The 21,478-nt window shown below is 43.1% G+C and overlaps 1 protein-coding gene across 12 annotated transcripts in view; it reads left to right on the top strand.

Moving 5' to 3' along the window:
* The first annotated feature begins 13 nt into the window (after positions 1–13).
* The window catches only part of CHEK2 (checkpoint kinase 2), a 60,318-nt gene continuing 38,853 nt past the window's right edge, over positions 14–21,478 (top strand). For 5 of the 12 annotated variants that reach the window (XR_006275927.1, XR_005289009.2, XR_006275926.1 and 2 more), the window contains exons 1-4: positions 43–187; positions 1,777–2,031; positions 4,214–4,338; positions 11,930–12,077. Coding sequence is in view for 8 of the 12 variants with exons in the window: in XM_038373098.2 (XP_038229026.1) it covers positions 43–187; positions 1,777–2,031; positions 4,214–4,338; positions 11,930–12,077 (673 nt within the window). In the remaining 4 variants the exon portion in view is untranslated. Of the gene's footprint in view, positions 188–729; positions 821–1,006; positions 1,119–1,776; positions 2,032–4,213; positions 4,339–11,929; positions 12,078–21,478 lie in introns of those variants that run through there. The other 7 variants (XM_043498380.1, XM_043498376.1, XM_043498378.1 and 4 more) reach the window with 6 other exon arrangements.

The raw sequence follows: 21,478 nt of genomic DNA, 5'->3' as shown, positions 1-21,478 counted from the left end.
AGCCGGATTGGCTGAGTTTATAAGAAGAATCGCGCGGGGCGCATGCGCAATGAGCGGCCCGCTCGGGCTTGGAGTCGGGTCAGCGTTCATTCAGTCCGCGCGCGCGGGCGAGTCCGGGTCTCAGGTTCGCGTCGGGCTCAGCCCCCCTGCGCGAACCCGTCCCGCTCTGCGGAGTCTGCACGCGTCGGTAGGTCCGGCCCCGGCCCCGGCCCCGGCTCCGGCCCTTGCCTTTGCCTGCCTCCGCCTCCGCCTCCGCCTCCGCCGCGCTGCACGCCCGAGGGTAGGGGCCGGGCCGGGCCGGCGCCAGGGCCAGGGCCAGGGCCAGGGCGTCTGAGCGGGGCATCCCCCGGCGCCGCCTCCTTCACGCGGCTGACTGGCGCCGGGTGCGCTGGTTTCTGCCCCGTGGTGACCACAAGCCCGCCTGCCCGGCCCTCGGAGCGCTCCCTGCCAAGGCCGCGCTATAGCGGGTCCCGCGGAGCGAGGAGCCTGGTGGGTGGGGCGCTGTGCGGCGGGGGGGGTGTCTCTATTACTCCCCCCGCAGTGATGTATCTCTCTGCCAGCTGCTGCAGGTGCCCGCGCTGTGGGGGTGGGGCACGGTACCACTCTTGTGGCTTCCCTGTCCGAAAGTCCATTTTTCTGCGGGGAAGCAAGGAAATCTGCACGTGCCGTGAATTCTGTGCCTCTGGGCAGTGATGCAGTATTCCGCCGGGAGGACCTTTTGGAGGTGACGTGAACTGCCCACTCGTGGCACCTGCAACCTTGCGTTTCTCTGCCAGAGTTGGGGCCTTTGCACTAGTGTCCTTGTTGTGTTTCCATTTAGGTAATAGTCTCTTGTCTCCCCATAACAGAGGTGGGCAAACTACGGCCTGTGGGCCACATCCGGCCCGTGGGACTGGCCTGTCCTGCCCGGCCCCCAAGCTCCTGGCCAAAGTGCTTTGGGATCTCTTTAGCTGAAATGTACTATGGAAATACATGATCATTATCATCTTCATTAACTACTTTACAGATTATTTCGTGCTCTGATGCCTATTTCTTGCGCAAGTGTAGCAGCTGATTTTATAAGCTTCATGTCATTGTGTACCTGTGTAGAGTATCTGCAATCAATGTTGAGACTTTAGGTTTGTATCCAAAGCTAAGACAAAAACAAAACAAACAACCTCTCTTGGGCTGTCCAGCAGTTTACCAGAGTAGTAAGTAGTATAAAATGAAGGGTTTTGTTTTTTTTTTAAATAAACTGTCAACACAGACTGTCCCCTTTCAAGAATGGTACCAATAATGGGAAGGGATGGCATCAGAAGTTTTCTATAATATTGAATGTTTATTTGCTTAGGATTTTCTGTTTGTAGCATTCTTTTTGCCAAGTTGAATCATTTTCTAATGGTCTCTTTCTGTTTGGAGAGCTATTGTTTTTATTGTAGGATTGGATAATTGCTGTGTGTTATACAAATGCAGATGAAATCTGTGCCCTGAAGGGCTTACCCAAAAGTCAGGGATTGTGGTTTAACTGCTGCTGTACAACCAGCAGAGGGAGTGTTACACACTTTTTTGTTTTGTTTGGTAAATTCTTGTTCAATTGAAGTGGATTACAAAAAAAATAGAGCAAACTCAACATTATCCACAAGCCTGCTGAGTTCTTTAGGCCAGAAATTTTACCTTGAAAACTACTACAATGTCTGTTTTAATTGTATTTAAATATTTGTCAGCTGAAATTAGCTTTGGTGATAAGAAATCCTATACAATATAAAGTAATCTTTGTTTTAAACTTTGGTTCTGAAGCCAAGATGTCTCGGGAGACTGGAAATGAATCCCAGCAATCTCAAGGTGCCCAGCAGTCTCAGAGTGGTACAAGTTCTTCCTCCAGTGGATCACAGAGTGCCAGTCAGTCTTCTTCCAGTTCTGGGACCCTCAGTTCTTTAGACACAGTTCCTACTCAGGAACTTCCTTCAATTCCTGAGGATCAGGAACCTGAAGAAATGGTTCCTCAGCCATGGGGTCGACTCTTTGCACTTGGAAAGGGTTTCTGCAATTATGGTATGTATATACCATAGTTGGTTCTCTCAAGCCAATGGGTATAATAGGACAAATCCTGAAGAAGTTTAATAAAATGGAATATTTGACTTTTGCATTAATGGTAAAGTATAATTGATGGTGAGATTTCAGCTTTTGTTTGGATTTTTGTAGGGAGTGTATATTTGGTAAGTAATGTTGCTGCCATAGGGAACAAAGGCATACAGCATCTACCAATCCGGAGGAAGAATTCTCCTTTACTGCCTCCCTATTTGCCTGGCTAAGATTTTGTACTATTGAATGTTAGTATAGCCATATATTTGTAGAATTTGACCCCAGAGCAGAATGAAACAAAATCTTTTAACTTGTCTCATTACTGAACCCAGGGTGGGAAAAAGAATAATGATATCTCTAAGAATAACTTGATGCCTAGATGCATGCCATTTATCTGTTAGAACTAAAAAAAGATGTTTTAATCTGTGTGACTCAGTAGCAGTTTGTATGCTCTTCCTGGTCTTAGGCAGAGCAAGTCAAGTGCAGATCAACATACTTAGCTAGCAGACATACTGTGAGAGCAGTGCTTTTACCATGATCTCATGCCAGTCTGCTGTATTGACGTGGAGCAGATAGACTTTAGAGCCACAGCAGGCTGCACTTGCTTGCTAGTGGTCTGCCATTAGGTTTTCCTTTGTTAATAATGCACAATTATCTTATTTTTAAAATAGATTAATAGAATAAATTTATAACAGTTCTGTCACAGTTCTATCAGGCAGTGTCTGCATTTTTCTTGTGGTAACTGTGACTCCTCTTAAAAAGGGATATGAAAAATTACCATGTCTATTAGCTCAGAGTCGATACAAAAATATTTTCTTTTATATCAGGATCTAGCTAGGAGTTGCCTAATGAATTTGAAATTCTACCTCTCTTCTAGCTACTGGAAGGGAAAAGGTGCATTCTGCTTCTAGTCTCCTCCCCAAAATCTTCTAGCTGTTGTTAAGGAGAAGGGTTTCCATTACTTTACAGGTTGTTCAGCTTCCTGGATGCTGTGGGGGGCAGGGGAATGGGTCTCTTACTGTCACTCTTCCCCAGCCTTCGATTTTTGAAACTTCTCTAGTGGATTGATCATTCCATCACAGTACTAAATTTGAGTACCTCTACTATTGCTCAAAGTTCTTCCAAGCACCAGCAATCTAAAATTAATCTTATTCTAGACAATTTCACAGCTGTCCATCAGTGCCACCGACCAGAGCTATGTTTATCTTACATTTCTGTTGCCTGACACAGTTGTGAGCAACAGCAGAAGCCTTGGAGCTATCTGCAAAAATGGGGACATCATATAAAACTAGATTCATGTTTGAAAAACTATTATTACAATTATAAGGGCTAGAAACTTAAAGGGACACCCTCAAGGTAAAATGTAAATCTTTTTTAAAAAAAACTAAATAGTTTCAGGCATTACAACTGACCCTGAGCCTCCCTGACCATTGCTTTTTCTATTTTTAAAAAAAAACCTTTGCATCTTCCCTATAGGTTGTGTGAAAGACGCTTAGAAATTACTGAACTTTAAGCCCTGATCCTGCAAACAATTATGCACATGAGTGATCCAAATGTAATTACTTACATAAGTAAAACTAAGCATGTTTGTAAGGATTGAAGCATTAGTTGGGACTGTCACATCCCTAGATTTTTGAGGACCTTTTAACTGCTACATCTAGGCATTATTTTTTCATGTTGCTGCAGTTTTGTTTATTACTGATTATTGCTCTAGATAGTAATGTTTTGGTTCTTTAATTTAGTTTTTCACCATTTAAAAATTGACTATGATTACGCATAGTTTATTTTAAAGGGGTCTGGTTCTTTATGTGTATGCATGTGAATTCTGGTGTTGCTCAACCAGAATTTGTAACTTTGGGAGTGAGACAGCTTTTATTTTGCTTCACATTTTCATTCTTATACAAGAAATGTTAATGTGAGTCACGTTAAAAGGGGCAGAAGGGGGGGCGGGAAACAACTGCCTTTTATCTTTATTTAGAAATAAAGAAGTAGCATAGGGTTCAGGCAGTGTCTGATGAATCTTGCTTTGTCTCCTGTTCCAAGTGCTATAATTTGATACCATTTTGCAGTGGTAGGTTTAACTTACTGGAATTTTGTGTTCTCTCTCTCTCTCTCTCTCTCCCTTCCTTCCTCCTTGTCCCCCCAATCCCAGACTGCGTGAATGACGAGTGTTGGTTTGGCAGAGACAGAAGCTGTGATTATAGCTTTGCTAAGCTAGGGTTGACCGAGACAGGCTTATACCAAAACTACAGCAAGAAGCACTTCCGAATCTTCAGGGTAGGTGCTAAAACGGCCATTTATCCCTTTCACTCTGTCCTGTAAAGAAGGAAACTGGATTAACTGAAAAATTCTAAATCAAAGCTTCACTGATTTTCAGACAAGGTGGATTGCTTTAAATCAGCAACCAGGAAGCCTTGATTTAAATAATCAATTAGAATCTTACTTTGCATATACAGTTTTTAGTTATTTTCTTAAAGACAAGTTGGTTCTCATTGGCTGGTAACCATTAAAACATACTGATTAGCAACTAAATATAGCTTTTACACTAAATGTAGTACCAGGAGGATGTGCTATATTTATCCACATTTATTTAGACAATTATATAGTGTAACATACATTTATTTGTGTTCTTAATTTTTACATTTTTTTTTATTCTGTTAGAAATGGTGAATTGCACATTTCTTATTAGTAGGTGATTTTAATTTTTATTTGTGATTTGTGTCAAGCTCTAGTTGGATGGAAACTGGAATTCAATTAAAAATGAGAAAAACCAGCATAACTAATTTACAGGTCTTAAACTGTAACTGTAAATGGAGAATAGTAATTGAGTGGGGTGTTTCCAGTGGGGTCCCACATGGATCAGTTATTGGTCCTACACTGTGTAATAACCTAGAAGCAAACATAAAATCGTCACTGGTAAAGTTTGCAGATGAGACAAAAGTTGGGAGAGGTAGTGAAGCAGACAGACAGGTCACTGATTCAGAGTGACCGAGATCGCTTGGTAAACTGGGAGCAAGAAAACAATATGCATTTTAACATGGCTAAATGTAAATGTATATGTCTAGAAACAAAGAATGTAGGCCATACTTACAGTGTGTGGGCCTCTATCCTGAGAATCAGTGATTCTGAAAAAGATTTGATTTGAGTGATGTGATGGATAATTAGCTGTACATGAGCTCCCAATATGAATACTGCGGCCAAAAGAACGAATGGTATCCTAGGATGCATAAACAGGGGTATCTTGAATAGGAGTAGATAGGTTTTTACCTCTGTATTTGGCATTGGTGTTACTGCTGCTGAAATACTGTGTCCAGTTCGGGTGCCCACAATTCAAGAAGGATGCTGATAAATTGCAGAGGATTCAAGGAAGAGCCATGAGAGGGATGAAAAGAGCGCAATCTCTTAAGCTTAACAAAGGGAAGGTTAAGGGGTGACTTGAAAAGTCTATAAGTACCTAATGGGTTCTTCAATCTAGCAGAGAAAGGTGTAACATGATCCAGTGGCTGGAAGCAAAAGCTAGTCAAATTCAGACTGGAAATAAGGTGTAAATTTTTAACAGTGAGAATAATTAACGATTGGAACAATTTACCCAGGATTGGGCCTGTTCTTCATCACTGAGAATTTTATATCAAGATTGGATGATTTTGTGAAAGATATATTATTTTAGGGAAGCTCTATGCTCTGTGTTATACAAGAGGTCAGATTAGATTATTATAATGGTCCCTTCTGGCCATAGAATCTATGAATGTTTTTCATTGGTTAAATAAAACTACCTTAAATGTGCTCGACACACAAGAAGATGTAAAAGGTGTCAAAACATGTTTGGCATTTAGAAGCAACTGATTTATTAAATAAAAGAAGTATATATAGTTAATGAATCTGTAATGGTTTCTGGTCACTATGTATTTCAAGATTTTAGAACTAGTAGATTTCATCCCCTAACTTAGTTTTTATACATAGATTGGAAGAGGAAAACAAGCTTTCCTGCTTTTTCAACTCCCAATCATTTTCTTACTTTGAATGAACTAGTCATTGATCTGAATAAGTTGAAAAAACTGAAATGAAGAAAATATCCTCTCTGCACATTTAGAAGAGGCTACTGCTGTCAAAAGATGGTTTAACACTTCAGAAAATTCTGGTTTCAGATGCTTAGCCAGTGACTTTTAGCAGTTCAGAGATTTGACTTTCTAACTTTGCGAATAAACATGTACTGCTTAATATTTTTTCATTTAATTTACATGATTTTAATAGATTATAGTAAATGTAGGCCTTAACATTGGTTGTCATAATTTAAAATTTAGTTTTAAATAGGTTTATTTTTTAAAAAGAATGTAGTTAATTTAAATAAAAATTGTTCATTTGTTTGTTTTTAAATCACTGATTTTTATCCACCCTGTTTTCAAAGACTTGAGTATAGAGTTTAAGGCTAGAAGGGACCACTGGGTTATTTAGTCTGACCACCTGTACAGACTAACACTGCTGATTGGATACCACTCGCTATGAAGTTTGCTCTTCCTGTCCCATCTCTTGTCTGAGCCACATGCCTACCGACTAATTGCCAGGCCTGTTGCTATGCAGACCTCTGAGACCAAGTCTCTGCTTCCTTGCCTGGTTTCTACTCCTTATTCCTGCTACCATGCCTCATCCCTGCTACCTACCGTGTCTCCTCCCTGCTCCTGTTACCAGATCTGGTTCTTGAGTCCTGCTTCCTCACTCAGACCCCGGTTGCTGATTCCAGCTTTGACCCTTGGCATAATGTTTGGCTCTGACTCTGGCTTGACCCTTGGTGTGACCATAGTTTACTCCTGGCTCCAACCACTAGGTCAGAAAGCCCACATTAAGGACCCTGACAAAGAGGGACTGTAGTGCACCAGTAATGAGGCTGTTGCAACAGCAGAGAAATGGTTCAATGAGCTATATAACCACCATCCACACATACCGCAGAGGAAGGCAAAATATCCTCGGTCACTGCCGATCTGACCTGGGGGAAAATTCCTTCCCTGCCCCCACATATGGCGATAACTTAGACCCTGAGCATGTGAGCAAGAACCAGCCAGCTAAGCAACTGAGAGAGAGAGAGAATGCTTGGTTCCACTTCAGAGCCTGGCCTACCCCACTAAGTGTCCCATCTCCAGCCATATCCATCTCGGAGGCTTCAGAGGAAGGAAATTAATAAAAAAAACGACAACAAACCCTCCCAGGTATCATCCCAGTAGCTCTTCTCTGGACCTTTCCTAGTTTAATCTTTCTTGAACATTGGTAAGACCTCATTTGGTCACCCATGTCTTGTACAGTGGTACTACAATATCTCTACTGGAAATACCTCTCCTAATAAATTGTAGGATCACATTTGCCTTATTCACAGCTGGTAGCAGTTCATAGTTATCCTGTGATCGACCCACACACCTAGGTCTCTCTCCTCTCTCGCTTCCAATTTAGGAGCTCCCATCTTATTGCAGAAATTCTCATTATTAGACTCTTAAGTGCATGACCTTGCACTTCGTAGTATTTGAATTTTATTCCATTCCTGTCACTCCAGTCTTCAAGGTCAGCCAGATCTTCCTGTATAATAATCTGATCCTCATCTGTATTGACAATGCCTCCCAATTTTGTATTATCATCATATTTAATTAGCACACTCTTACTTTTTGTGCCAAGGTCATTATTAAAGATATTGAATAACGTTGGTCCCAAGATCAGTTCTCGAGGAACTTTGCTATTAACCTCTTTCCAGTCCAATAATTTAGCTTTCAGCACAACCCAATGTCTTCTCCCCTTTAGCCACTTCCTTATCCATCGTACAATGCTTATACTGATCCGCATCTTTCCTAATTTAAGTATTAATTGCCCATGTGGTACTGTGTCAAATGCTTTAGTGAAGTCCACGTATGTTAGATCTACTGCACTTAACCTTATCTAAAAATTCAATTAATCTGGCATGATCTACCTTTTTTAAATCCATTTTGCATTACATCCCCATTACATTTACTTACATTAATTTAATTATCCTTTCCTTCACAATTTGCTCTAAAATCTTGCATATCACAGGTCAGACTAACTGGTCCGTAACTGGCCGAATCACAATTTTTTTTTTGCCTTTTCTTAAATATAGCCTGACATTAGCTATTCTCCAGTCATGTGGTACTACCTCTGAATAGATAGATTTATTAAAAATCCTTGCTACTGGACTTGACATCTTGTATGCCAGCTCTTTCAATATTCTGGGATGGAAATTATCCAGTCCCTCTGATTTGAGCACAAGTTTTTCTTCCACATCAGATGTGGTAATTTCCATTTCTAGTCACTCATCTCCATCAGCCATACTGCCTTCATGCCCATTCTATATTATCGTTGTTATGGAGAGCTGAGGTAAAATATTCATTTAGTTTTTTGGTCATACCTAAATTATCTTTTAATCTCCTTCCCATCCACACTGCATAGCAGCCCAACTTCATTCTTCCTTAATGTCTTTTTAGTTATATAACTAAAAAACCTCTTTATTTATTTTAATTTCCTTGGCAAGAGCTAATTCAGCCTGACTTTTAGCAGTTCTCATTTTATTCCATGTTCTGACCTCCATGATGTAGCTTTCTTTACTAATCAACTCCATTCTTCATTCTCTATATGCTCTCTGCTTATTCCTAATAACCTTTTTTAGGTATCAGAGTAGCAGCCGTGTTAGTCTGTTTTTGCAAAAAGAAAAGGAGTACTTGTGGCACCTTAGAGACTAACAAATTTATTAGAGCATAAGCTTTCGTGAGCTACAGCTCACTTCATCGGATGCATTACGATGCATGAAGATGCATCCGATGAAGTGAGCTGTAGCTCACGAAAGCTTATGCTCTAATAAATTTGTTAGTCTTTAAGGTGCCACAAGTACTCCTTTTCTTTTTTAGGTAGATATTCATCCAGCTGGGTCTGAGCCTTTCCCTACAAGTTTTTTCCCCTTTCCTCAGAAATTTCAGATAGTTTTTGTATAGTTGATTTGAAGAAATTCCAAGCCTCCTCTGCATTTTTAAGTCTTTGAGCTCTTCAGTCCAGCTGACTTTCTAAACTAGTTCCCTTAATTTCCCAAACTTTGCCCTTTTGAAATCAAAAACCATGGGTGATGATCTGGTTTCAGTTATCCTTCTATTTAATTTAAACTGAATCAACTTGTGATCACACGATCCAAGGTTATTTCCTACGATCAGCTCTTCTATGATGTCCTTACTACTTACTAAAATCTAGTCTTAAATTGTTGGTTCCATGACAATTTGATGAAGAAAACTGTCATCTGTCACATCCTGGAATAATTGGGTCCCAACAATATTAATAGCATTTATTCTCTATCTGTATCCGGGAGGTTAGTCTCCCATTATGCCACAATTCCCAACAGTATTTATCTCTCTAATAATATTAGAGATCATTATCCATGTCTGGGGATCTCTTGTATTGATTTTAAGGGCTAAAAAGAGTTAAAGATGTTTAACTTTTTTATTGTGTAACATTAAAACAGTTATACTTAGTTGTTTTTGTTTTTTAACAGAGGCCTTGGTTTTACTTGGTTTCTTGGCAAACACTTAAGTATTAATTTTAAAACTGAAAGTTTATTGCTTTAAACACAGAAAAAAACAAGAAATTAAAACATGCATTTATATTGAAACTGAAATTGAATGATTATGCAAAACAATTTTTTTTACAAAATATGATATTTTATATTTATTTAACCCTTTTCCATCAAAAAAGGCTAATTTTACTTTCAGTTATGATGTGTGAAGAGTATTTACTTCTCCTGTTTCTAACAAATAGACACAAGGTGGTGGGGAGAGAGATGATAGAAAAGGTGGGGGAAATTCAGTTTTGTTGATGTTTTTGGAACACTGGTTATGAATGAATGCTTTGTTCGGCAGGTTGACCATGACACCTGTTGCTTGAATCCTGGTTCACATTCTGGTCATGAACATCATCGAATTGGGTTTTTCTCCTTAGACTGGGCAGGATTGTGGTCATCTCAACTGCCTGTGCTGATGCAGTGCAGCTGATTTCAGGATTTGATGAAAAGCCAAGAGAATGAGAGAGGGGATAGGAGGAAGGAAAGGGGATAAAGTAACACAAAAGGAAAGGAGGCAGAACAGAATCTTGCATGCCTCTGCGGTTCTGGCAATTGGGTATCCACACAGATAGGCTGAGGGCTGGATGTCATGATGATATAATGATTTTTAGGTCTTTGAAGTGAAAAACAAAAGTTCCTTGAGCAAGGCCTAATGGCCTTCCTCTCATGCTGAGTCTTTCAGTCTGATCTGCTCCTTCTGTCTTGGGGTCAGAGAAGATGAGATGAGTGGGAATGCAAGGTGGGACAGGAGAGTGATTTCTCCCCTCCCCCCAAGTCTCTTTTAAGAACTCCCAAAGGGGGAAAAGTGGGCATCATAGTTCATCCCCCTTATTATTTTGTTCACCAGCTAGGCCTAATATTTGCCACACTAATTTTAGTTAGTTCATTTCTGGCTTTACGTTTTCTTTTCTTTTACTAAACAAGATTTTAACAGTTTTTAAACTATATTAGGCCTTTTTTTGTTTGGACAAATTCGTTTTTGTATATATTTTTGCATTTATTCATAATTATTATTAAAAGCAACTTGACCTATTTTCTTTTAACATTTGTTATAGGTTGTAACATTTGGTGAACTTTCACTTACTTTTTACTGTTGAACTTAAAGTAAATTTTTAAGCCCAATAATCACATCAGATCTATAGCAGGTCCCTAACACTATCCCCACAGAACCTCTTTTACAATCCTTCCCCAAAGGGATTTTGATCCAAACAGGTTCTGTTTTATCTGTAGTAGTATAGCTTTGTATTTCCTTTCAATTTACTGCATCGTTGATGTACAACACTACCCCAGCACCTTTATCTTTATTCCTGTCTCTTCTAAACAGCACATGCCCTTCAATAACTATATTCCAGTAATGAGCTATTCCACCATGTTTCTATGATCCCTATCATGTCTTATTTGACCTCCTGCACCAGTAGTTCCAGTTCCTCCATTTTATGACCTAGACTCTTTTCATTTGTGTACAAGCATTTCAGTTGTTTTCCCCAGGTCTCTTCGCTTATCAGTCATGACAGCCTTGGTGTCAGAAGATAAATATCCTGGGTACTTGACTGGAGATCATCTGTTGAGAAGTCTTCTTTCCCTAGATGCCTCCCCATGGTTAATCCTCCCAAAACCTGCCTTGTAGCTCCAATCCTTGAGCCTTCAGTTGATCTTCATTATGTTGTCATGCCCTCAACCTCCTTCTCTAGGGACGAAAAGTATTCCACAGAAAATCATCTGAGCTTCCACGTCTGTAAATGTCTTAGCCAGCTGAGTGTAGTCATCCTTGATCCAGTCCTATGGAAATCTAGCAGTTCGTTCATCCTGACATGCAGAATGGTCATTGGATTTTTCCCTGCTCCCGTGAGGTCCTCTCCAGTCTCACATCCACTCTTGTATCCTTGCTCCTGCCAGACAACACACTCTTCTGTTCTCTCGATCTGGTCTGGTAACAGGCCTGTCAGTTCTTCTGAGTATGGAGTCCCTGATCATGTAGACCATCCTGGTGTTGATATGAATCTGTTTTATGTTCTCTCTCGCAGTCCCATGTACATCATCTTCACTTTTCCTTAGGTTCCAGTCCCTGGCTGTCTCCATCATCTCTTCCTTTCTTTTTTTCTTCACCATCAGTTAACAGAATGTTGCCAAATACATTGTTCAAAACCATTTTCATGATGTATCATTTCCTGAATTAAGGAAAATAAATTGTTAAACTCTGATACGGTTCATTACAGCTTCATGATAAAAGCCATCTTTCTGTATTGTTACCTTTTTTTTTTTCTTTTTTTTTAGGAAATGGGACCAAGAAACTCCTATGTTGCCTACATTGAGGACCACAGTGCAAATGGGACTTTTGTAAATAAAGAGCTTATTGGGAAAGGGAAAAGGCTCCCATTGACTCACAATTCTGAAATTGCACTGTCTGTGCAGACTAACAAAGGTAAAATAAAATACAAAGATAACTTGATTTTAAATAGCATCTTCCTTAAAATTGTGCTCCTTCTAAATGCTTTAGAGAGAAAATAATAGATGGAAACCGTGGATAAAGGTAATATTTTATATTTTCCCACTACTTTTTATACACAAGATCTTGAAGGTTGTAATTCACACCTTAAACTAGTAAATTTTAAAAAGGGAGTTAAAAGTATTTGCAGGTACTACATTTGATCCTGGGTCCCACTGCCAAAGTTTGTGCTTTTAAAATGACATTTTAAAAAATGCTTTTCTCTCACAGTTGTTAAACAGGGAAAACTGATTTACTGTACAGGAGAAGTTGTGAATATGTCTGTGCACATGGCAGCATCTTATGTACAAAGGAAACAAACTGAAAAATCAGAGGTTTCAGAGTAGCAGCCGTGTTAGTCTGTATTCGCAAAAAGAAAAAGAGTACTTGTGGCACCTTAGAGACTAACAAATTTATTTGAGCATAAGCTTTAGTGAGCTACAGCTCACCTCATCGGATGCATTCAGTGGAAAATACAGTGCGGAGATTTATATACACACACAGAGAACATGAAACAATGGGTATTACCATACACACTGTAAGGAGAGTGAACACTTAAGATGAGATATTACCAGCAGGTAGGGAGAGTGTGGGGAAGGAAGAAAACCTTTTGTCGTGATAATCAAGGTGGGCCATTTCAAGCAGTTGACAAGAACGGCTGAGGAACAGTGGGGGGTCGGGGGGGGGAATAACATGGGGAAATAGTTTTACTTTGTGTAATGACCCATCCACTCACAGTCTCTATTCAAGCCGAAGTTAATGGTATCCAGTCTGCAAATTAATTACAATTCAGCAGTCTCTTGTTGGAGTCTGTTTTTGAAGCTTTTTTGTTGAAGGATAGCCACTCTCAGGTCTGTAATCGAGTGACCGGAGAGATTGAAGCATTCTCCGACTGGTTTTTGAATGTTATAATTCTTGAGGTCTGATTTGTGTCCATTTATTCTTTTATGTAGAGACTGTCCAGTTTGACCAACGTACATGGGAGAGGGGCATTGCTGGCACATGATGGCATATATCACGTGGTGTTCCCTGAATAAATATGTGGACAGAGTTGGCAATGGGCATTGTTGCAAGGATAGGTTCCAGGGTTAGTGGTTCTGTTGTGTGGTTGCTGGTGAGTATTTGCTTCATGTTAAGGGGCTGTCTATAAGCAAGGACTGACCTGTCTCCCAAGATCTGTGAGAGTGATGGGTCATCCTTCAGGATAGGTTAAACTATCTTAGCCCAGCAGAAGAATCTATCCTATCTTGGGGCCTCCTCTTTTGCCCCTCCACCCTCACGAACATGATACAGTTCTGTGGTGACCTAGAATCCTATTTTCGACGTCTCAGACTCAAGGAATATTTCGAACACACCTCTGAACAACATACTAACCCACAGAGACCTTCCTACCAACACTACAAAAAGAAGATTCTGGGTGGACTCCTCCTGAAGGTCGAAACAACAGACTGGACTTCTACATAGAGTGCTTCCGCCGACGTGCACAGGCTGAAATTGTGGAAAAGCAGCATCACTTGCCCTGTAACCTCAGCCGTGCAGAGCACAATGCCATCCACAGCCTCAGAAACAACTCTGACATCATAATCAAAAAGGCTGAGAAAGGAGGTGCTTGTTGTCATCATGAATAGGTCGGAATATGAACAAGAGGCTACTAGGCAGCTCTCCAACACCACTTTCTACAAGCCATTACCCTCTGATCCAACTGAGAGTTACCAAAAGAAACTACAGCATTTGCTCAAGTAACTCCCTGAAAAAGCACAAGAACAAATCTGCACACACACACACCCCTGGAACCCCGACCTGGGGTATTCTATCTGCTACCCAAGATCCATAAACCAGGAAATCCTGGACACCCCATCATCTCAGGCATTGGCACCCTGACAGCAGGATTGTGTAGACTTCCTCCTCAGGCCCTACGCTATCAGCACCCCCAGCTATCTTTGAGACACGACTGACTTCCTGAGGAAATTACAATCCCTCAGTGATCTTCCTAAAAACACCATCCTAGCCACTATGGATGTAGAAGCCCTCTATACCAACATTCCACACAAAGATGGACTACAAGCCGTTAGGAACAGTATCCCCGATAATGTCACAGCTAACCTGGTGGTTGAACTTAGTGACTTTGTCCTCACCCATAACTATTTCACATTTGGAGACAATGTATACCTTCAAATCAGCGGCACTGCGATGGGTACCCGCATGGCCCCACAGTATGCCAACATTTTTATGGCTGACTTAGAGCAATGCTTCCTCAGCTCTCGTCCCCTAATGCCCCTACTCTACTTGCGCTACATTGATGACATCTTCATCATCTGGACCCATGGAAAAGAAGCCTTTGAGGAATTCCACCATGATTTCAACAATTTCCATCCAATCATCAACCTCAGCCTGGACCACACAAGAGATCCACTTCCTGGACACTACGGTGCTAATAAGCAATGGTCACATAAACACCACCCTATACCGGAAACCTACTGACTGCTATTCTTGCCTACATGCCTCCAGCTTTCACTCAGATCACACCACATGATCCATTGTCTAAGCCAAGCTCTACGATACAACCGCATTTGCTCCAACCCCTCAGACAGAGACAAATACCTACAAGATCTCTATCAAGCATTCTTACAACTACAGTACCCACCTGCTGAAGTGAAGAAACAGATTGACAGAGCCAGAAGAGTACCCAGAAGTCACCTACTACAGGACAGGCCCAACAAAGAAAATAACAGAACGCCACTAGCCATCACCTTCAACCCCCAACTAAAACCTCTCCAACGCATCATCAAGGATCTACAACCTATCCTGAAGGACGAGCCATCACTCTCACAGATCTTGGGAGACAGACCAGTCCTTGCTTACAGACAGCCCCCCAATCTGAAGCAAATACTCACCAGCAACCACACACCACACAACAGAACCACTAACCCAGGAACCTATCCTTGCAACAAAGCCCGTTGCCAACTCTGTCCACATATCTATTCAGGGGACACCATCATAGGGCCTAATCACATCAGCCACGCTATCAGCGGCTTGTTCACCCGCGCATCTACCAATGTGATATATGCCATCATGTGCCAGCAATGTCCCTCTGCCATGTACATTGGTCAAACTGGACAGTCTCTACGTAAAAGAATAAATGGACACAAATCAGACATCAAGAATTCTAACATTCAAAAACCAGTTGGAGAACACTTCAATCTCTCCGGTCACTCGATTACAGACCTGAGAGTGGCTATACTTCAACAAAAAAGCTTCAAAAACAGACTCCAATGAGAGACTGCTGAATTGGAAATAATTTGCAAACTGGATACAATTAACTTATCTTAACTGGATATTTTAAATCTTTGTTAAATCTGAAAAAAGATTTAAAATATTTGTCAGATGCTACACAGCAGCTTCTAATCTCCACAGGTACACCATATAAGGTGTCAATATGAAGAACTTGGGAGACAGCGATGGGGTTGAAGCATCACTTTTTGAAATAAAATGTAGCTATTACTTTAATGACAGGTTTCAGAGTAGCAGCCGTGTTAGTCTGTATTCGCAAAAAGAAAAGGAGTACTTTCGTGAGCTACACGAAAGCTTATGCTCAAATTTGTTAGTCTCTAAGGTGCCACAAGTACTCCTTTTCTTTTTGAAAAATCAGAGTGAGGATTTTTGTTGTAGCGGTTCCATGAATGCATGATTCGCACTCTTGGTTTTAGATCTGTAGCATGGGACTGACGGGTCTCTCCTTGTATTTTTACTCTTGAGTACAGTGGTAATAGATTATGAAGAAGTGTTGGGATTTGTCATGCTGGAGAATTGTTATGGAGCAGCTGATATTGAAGATATTACTATTACGGAAGTTCTCTTTCAATAATGAGATCACCTTGTTAATCAAAAGTATTCCTTTGAGTGTTTGCATTTGTACATTTTACTGTAAGTGTGTGCGTGCCCCATGTGCAGGTGTTGGTGATATTTTTTCCTCAGTAGTACCCATTGGGATGGCTGGTGTACCCTCAGTCACCACAAACCACTACCTGCTGGTATAAGACGGTGGAACCACCATGATTTCCCGTCCAGTTCCTTACCGCCAGTGATGGTGATTCAGACTGGTTAACTTAAGTGCTTACACCTTTTCTGTATATAGATCAGGGGTGGGCAAACTTTTTGGCCCAAGGACCACATTGGGGTTGCAAAACTATATGCAGGGCTGGGTAGGGAAGGCTGTGTCTCCTTAAACAGCCTGGCCCCCACCCCGTATCTGCCCCCTTCCACTTCCCGCCCCCTGAATGCCCCCCTCAGAATCCCTGACCCATCTAACCCCCCCACTCCTTGTCCCCTGACTGTCCCCTCCTGGGACCCCACCCCCATCCAAGCCCCCCTTCTTCCTGTCCCCTCACTGCCCCAACCCCTATCCACATCTCCGACCCCTAACAGACACCCTGGAACTCCCACACCCTATCCAACCCCCCCCGTTCCACATCCCATGACTGCCCCCCCCGGTTCCCTGATGGCATCCCCCTGAACCCCCGACTCATCCAACTGTCCCCTGACTGCCGCCCTGGGACCCCCTGCTCCCCACCCCCTTTACCATGCCAGAGCCAACCACACCACCGCGCTGCCTGGCAAGAGCGGTGGGCAACAGTGGCAGGCCAGAGTGCTGGCTGCAACGTGTGCTGAGGCTTCGGGGGAGGTGCCAGGGACTTTCTCAGGGGCCAGGCAGGATGGTCCTGTGGGCCATAGTTTGCCCTCCTCTGATATAGATCCTGTTTACTAATATGTCAGTTATAGTTAGTGTTAGACAATTTTTAGTACTAGGTTGCTGCTTTTGGTCTCTCTTGACACTTTCTGTCTTTTGGTACAGCTACTGGAATGATGCCGTGTTCACCGCGTTTTAAGTCCTGCTGCACCTCTGTGAAACCCATGTCAATCAGTGACCCACACCTGACCTGTTAGAAATGTTTGGGGGAATGCCATGCTAGTGACAATGTCACATCTGCAAAGGGTTCAAGCTCTGCTTGAAAAAAGATAAAGTGACGAGGCTTAAGTGCTTGCTTATGGATGCAGCACTTTGACCCCTATGAGAATCATCACATGGGGTGAGTGCCCCATATACATTTACTTCAGTATGAAGCTTTTTGCTGGAGATGTCTGCGGCTCCTCGGGATTGTTCCCGAGTACCAAAGGAAAGGCTTAGGCCTTCTTTTGGTTTGGTGCCTCGCTTGCCTGTGTTGGTACCCTGACGGAACCAGAGACCAGAAGAAGCATTTGGGGGATAAATCCCCACCAGAAATGCTTAATGCTTCTGAAGAGGGGATTGCTGCCTCTGAAGCCTGTGCCAGACATTTCCCCGAAAGACCTTTATGGCGCCATCAGAAGATGCTGATCGCAGCAAACCTGAAGGCATATGCAGCCACAAGAGACTTGCTTAGCTTCTTGTACTGCCTGTGGTTCATACCTTGCCTCATTGAGATCATGTGGTGCTGCTACCCAAGCCTCCACAGAAATCCATGTTGTTTAGAGAAAAGCCTCCCATGAGTTCCCTGGTACTGCTGTCCTTGGGCTCAGACTACTTTTTACTAGTCCATTCTGAATTTGCACCTCCATTGTCAGAAGCATCTGACTCTTTTCCTTGGACTCGGAGGTGAGGCCCTCTGTATCCCACCCAGGATGGGGAACATACCTCCCATCAGAGTCGTTGGGACCATGGGCCATGCACTGGGATCCTTCTAAGGGTCAATAGCCCAGGCAAGGATGGGTCTTGGGCCCATATCGATGGTCATTCTGGACACCTTGGGGTGTCCCCCCAACTAGAACCTCCTGTGAAGCATCTTGCTCACTGATATGGAGAGTGCACCAGAGCTATTGGTACTGGAAGCACCATTTCCTGGTACCGAGCAGTCAGAAGCCACTCGGGCACCTCTCTGCCACTAGTCAAAGACCAACCTCCACCTCAGATGTCTGTTTCATCCTTGTCACCTGACGAGGCTGTTGAGTGGTTAAGTGACTCTGCCAAAGGACCACAGAGCTCATCAAGAACTTTTAAAAATAGCAACCTCTGTACTTGACATTCAGGCAGAAGAGGTGCGTGAAAGCTCTCACAAGTTGTTGGACATCCTGGTATCAGCGACAGCATCACGGTGCAGCCATGAAACCATTATGGAGCCAGTCAAGGCCCTTAGGCAGGCCCCCTCCTCCTGGGATGTCACAGCAAAATGAGCTGAGAGGAGGTGCTTTGTCCCCTATAAGAGGTATGAACATTTTTATTCTCATCCCCACTCAGTGTTCTCTTGTGGCAGCTGCCAATGAGTGGGATAGAGAGGGACAAAAAGCTTCTGTGCCATAAAGGAAAGACTCAAAGAAGCTGGATCTGTTTGGTCGCAAATTTTATTCTTCAGGAAGCCTGCAACTCAGGATTGCAAATCAACAAACTCTGAGTCAACATGACTTCGCCCTCTGGGAAATAATGATGAAATTTAAAGACAAACTATTTGAGGACTGTAGACAAGAGTTTGCAATAATGGCTGAAGAGAGAAAACTGGTTGCTAGGACTGCCCTTCCAGACAATTGGAATTGCGCAGACTCAGCTGCTCGAATCATGGTGTTGGCTGTCATTGTAAAAAGGTATTTGTGGTTCCAGTTGTCTGGGCTACCACTAGACTATCCAGTACTGTACTTTCAAAGGTCTTTTCAGAGAAAACAGGCTTCATAACCTTAAAGATTCCAGGGCAACACTCAATCTCTTGGAGTCTACACTCCAGCAGCAAAAAGAAAGCAGTGTCGCCCACAGTAGCTATACAGAGTGCAGGGGTTTGCTCCCCAATCCCAAAATCCACAAAGGAAAAAGGACAGAAGTTATAAGAGACGCCCTCTACCGTTCTCCTCTTCAGCATCAGTGGGCTTATGTCATCCACCTGTCTCACCCAGTCATTTTGATGGGTTTGTCAAGGACAGTGTACCTGTCACCATAGCCCCATCTGTTTCCCATTGTTTGTTACTAATTGCTTATCCTACTTCCTAAGTGCTTGGGTTCACATATGTAAGACCTACCAGTCTGAAAGCCTGATGGAACTGTGGTATGCCATCCAGTTCAGTTCTACCCCCTTCTCACCCTCTTCTTATCACTCTTCAGGGACCATTCTCATGAGATTGCCCTTCAACAGGGTGTCCAATCTCTTCTTCAGGCAGGGGCCATAGAGGAAGTACCGTTGTACCTCAGGGGTAAGGGTTTCTATTCCTGCTACTTCCTGATCCACTAGACAAAAAGGGTCTCAGGCCTATTTTAGACCTAAGAGAGTTGAACAAATTCCTGAAGAAAATAAAATTTCACATGGTTATCCTAGTTTAAATTATTCCTTCTCTGGAGTGGCAGGACTGGTACACTGCCTTCAGCTTACTTAAAGGATGTTTATTTCCATGTCGCAATATGCCACCACCAAGAGAATTATCTCGGATTCATGGGGAATGGCTGCTATTATCAGTTCACAGTGCTTCCATTTGGTCTGTCAACTGCTCCTCGAATGTTCACGAAGTGCATGTTAGTCATAGCAGCTCACTTGTGAAAATTAGGTGTCCATGTGTACCCATGGTTGGAAGACTGGTTGATCTGAAGTCAGTCTCTGGCTAAAGTCCTTTCCAGCATATCAACTGGCCTGTCCATGTTCGATGCACTGTGGCTCCTAGTAAATCGAGACAAATCAGTCCTAAAACTGGAACAGACAATAAAATTCCTTGGAGAAGTCTTAGGCCCCGTCTACACCGGCAAATTTCTGCTCAGTAAAGCAGCTTTCTGTGCTGTAACTCCCGAGGTGTATACACTGCCAATCCATTTAGTGCTCGGAAACTGTGCAGTTGTAGTGCTCTTAAAAAATCCACCTTGATGAGAGGCGTAGCACTTTTTGCCCCGGGGTTACAGTGTTGCGGTGCCAGTGTAGACACCGTGGTCAATTTACTGCGCTGCGATTGGCCTCCGGGAAGTGTTCCACAATGCCTGTTCTCACCTCTCTGGTCATCTGTTTGAACTCTACTGCCCTGCCCTCAGGTGACCAACTGTCACCCCCACCCAGTACATTCCTTTGCGAATTTGAAAGTCCCCTTCTTGTTTGTTTGTTTGTTTGTTTGTTAGTTTGTTGTGTGCAGTGGTCTCCGCATATCTTTCCAGGTGGCCATTCCTCCTCCATGCACCAGGTGATCTCCCGCTTGGAGCAATACTGAGCTGCTGGACCTCATCAGCATTTAGGGAGAGGAAGCTGTGCAGTCCCAGCTGCGCTACAGCCGTAGGAATTATGATACCTACAGACAGATTTCATGATGCATGATAGAAGGGGGCCATGACCGGGACACACTGCAGTGTAGGGTAAAAGTGAAGGAGCTGTGGAGCACCTACCACAAGGCGTGGGAGGCAAACTGCCGCTCTGGTGCTGCGCCCACGAGCTGCCAGCTCTACAGTACTTGGACAAAGAGGGGGAGGGGGACCCAGAGACAGAGGACGGCTCCGATGCCAGAGAGACATGCAGTGAGGAGCTCTTTTCTACCCCGGAGGAGCCTAGCCAGTCACAGCAGTCGGATCTTGGCGAAGCACAAACAGGAGAGGAGGCCCCTGGTAAGTGGATCTGATTTTGGGAATTGCTGAAGCGATTTGTTGGGGGCAGGAGGATAGCAGAAAGCAGGCTTGTCTCCCACCGCATGCCTATTCTGTGTGGCGGAACAGGCTGTTGATAGACTTCCTCACTTCACTGAAATCTCCTTCAGATATTTCCAGGAAACTCTCATGGAGATACTGGGCAATCTGCTGCCGCAGTTTCCTCAGCAGAGCTGCTTTGTTTCTTGCCCCATTAACAGTAACTTTCCTGCGCCACTGTGCGGGAACCATAGCTGCACACAGGCAAGCCGCTTAGGGGCCAGGGCGGAAGCCGCAGGCTTGGAGAAGATCCTCCTTTGATTCCTTGCTCACCCTCAACAGTGAGATTTCATAATGAACACAGATTGTGGAAAGTGTGGGGACAGGAATAATGATCAAGCCCCCCCCCTTCCCCCCACAGTGCTAGCTCTCTCGAAGAGCCACATGCCTGGTGTACAACAGGGTCCAGGAAGAGTGATTCACCCTGGTCCTGTGGCTACTCAGCATTTTGGGGGTCTTGTAGCTCGTGTGCTTGCTTGAGGTCAGCCAGTTAGTGACAGGTGTGAGAGTACGGGCTGTGTTTTAAAGCACTGAATCAGTGTTGTCTGTGTTGCAAACAATACTGCTTCTATAAAATGTTGCATTTAAACTTCACAGAGATGACCTTGGGAGGCCAGCCCCCCTTATCGGCAGCAGAACGGCTGTGCAGTATTAGAAAGTGACCATGAAG

This window comes from Dermochelys coriacea, chromosome 15 (genome assembly GCF_009764565.3).
Source record: "Dermochelys coriacea isolate rDerCor1 chromosome 15, rDerCor1.pri.v4, whole genome shotgun sequence".
In the NCBI taxonomy this organism is placed as follows: domain Eukaryota; kingdom Metazoa; phylum Chordata; order Testudines; family Dermochelyidae; genus Dermochelys; species Dermochelys coriacea.
This window is presented reverse-complemented; position numbering and strand designations above follow the sequence as displayed.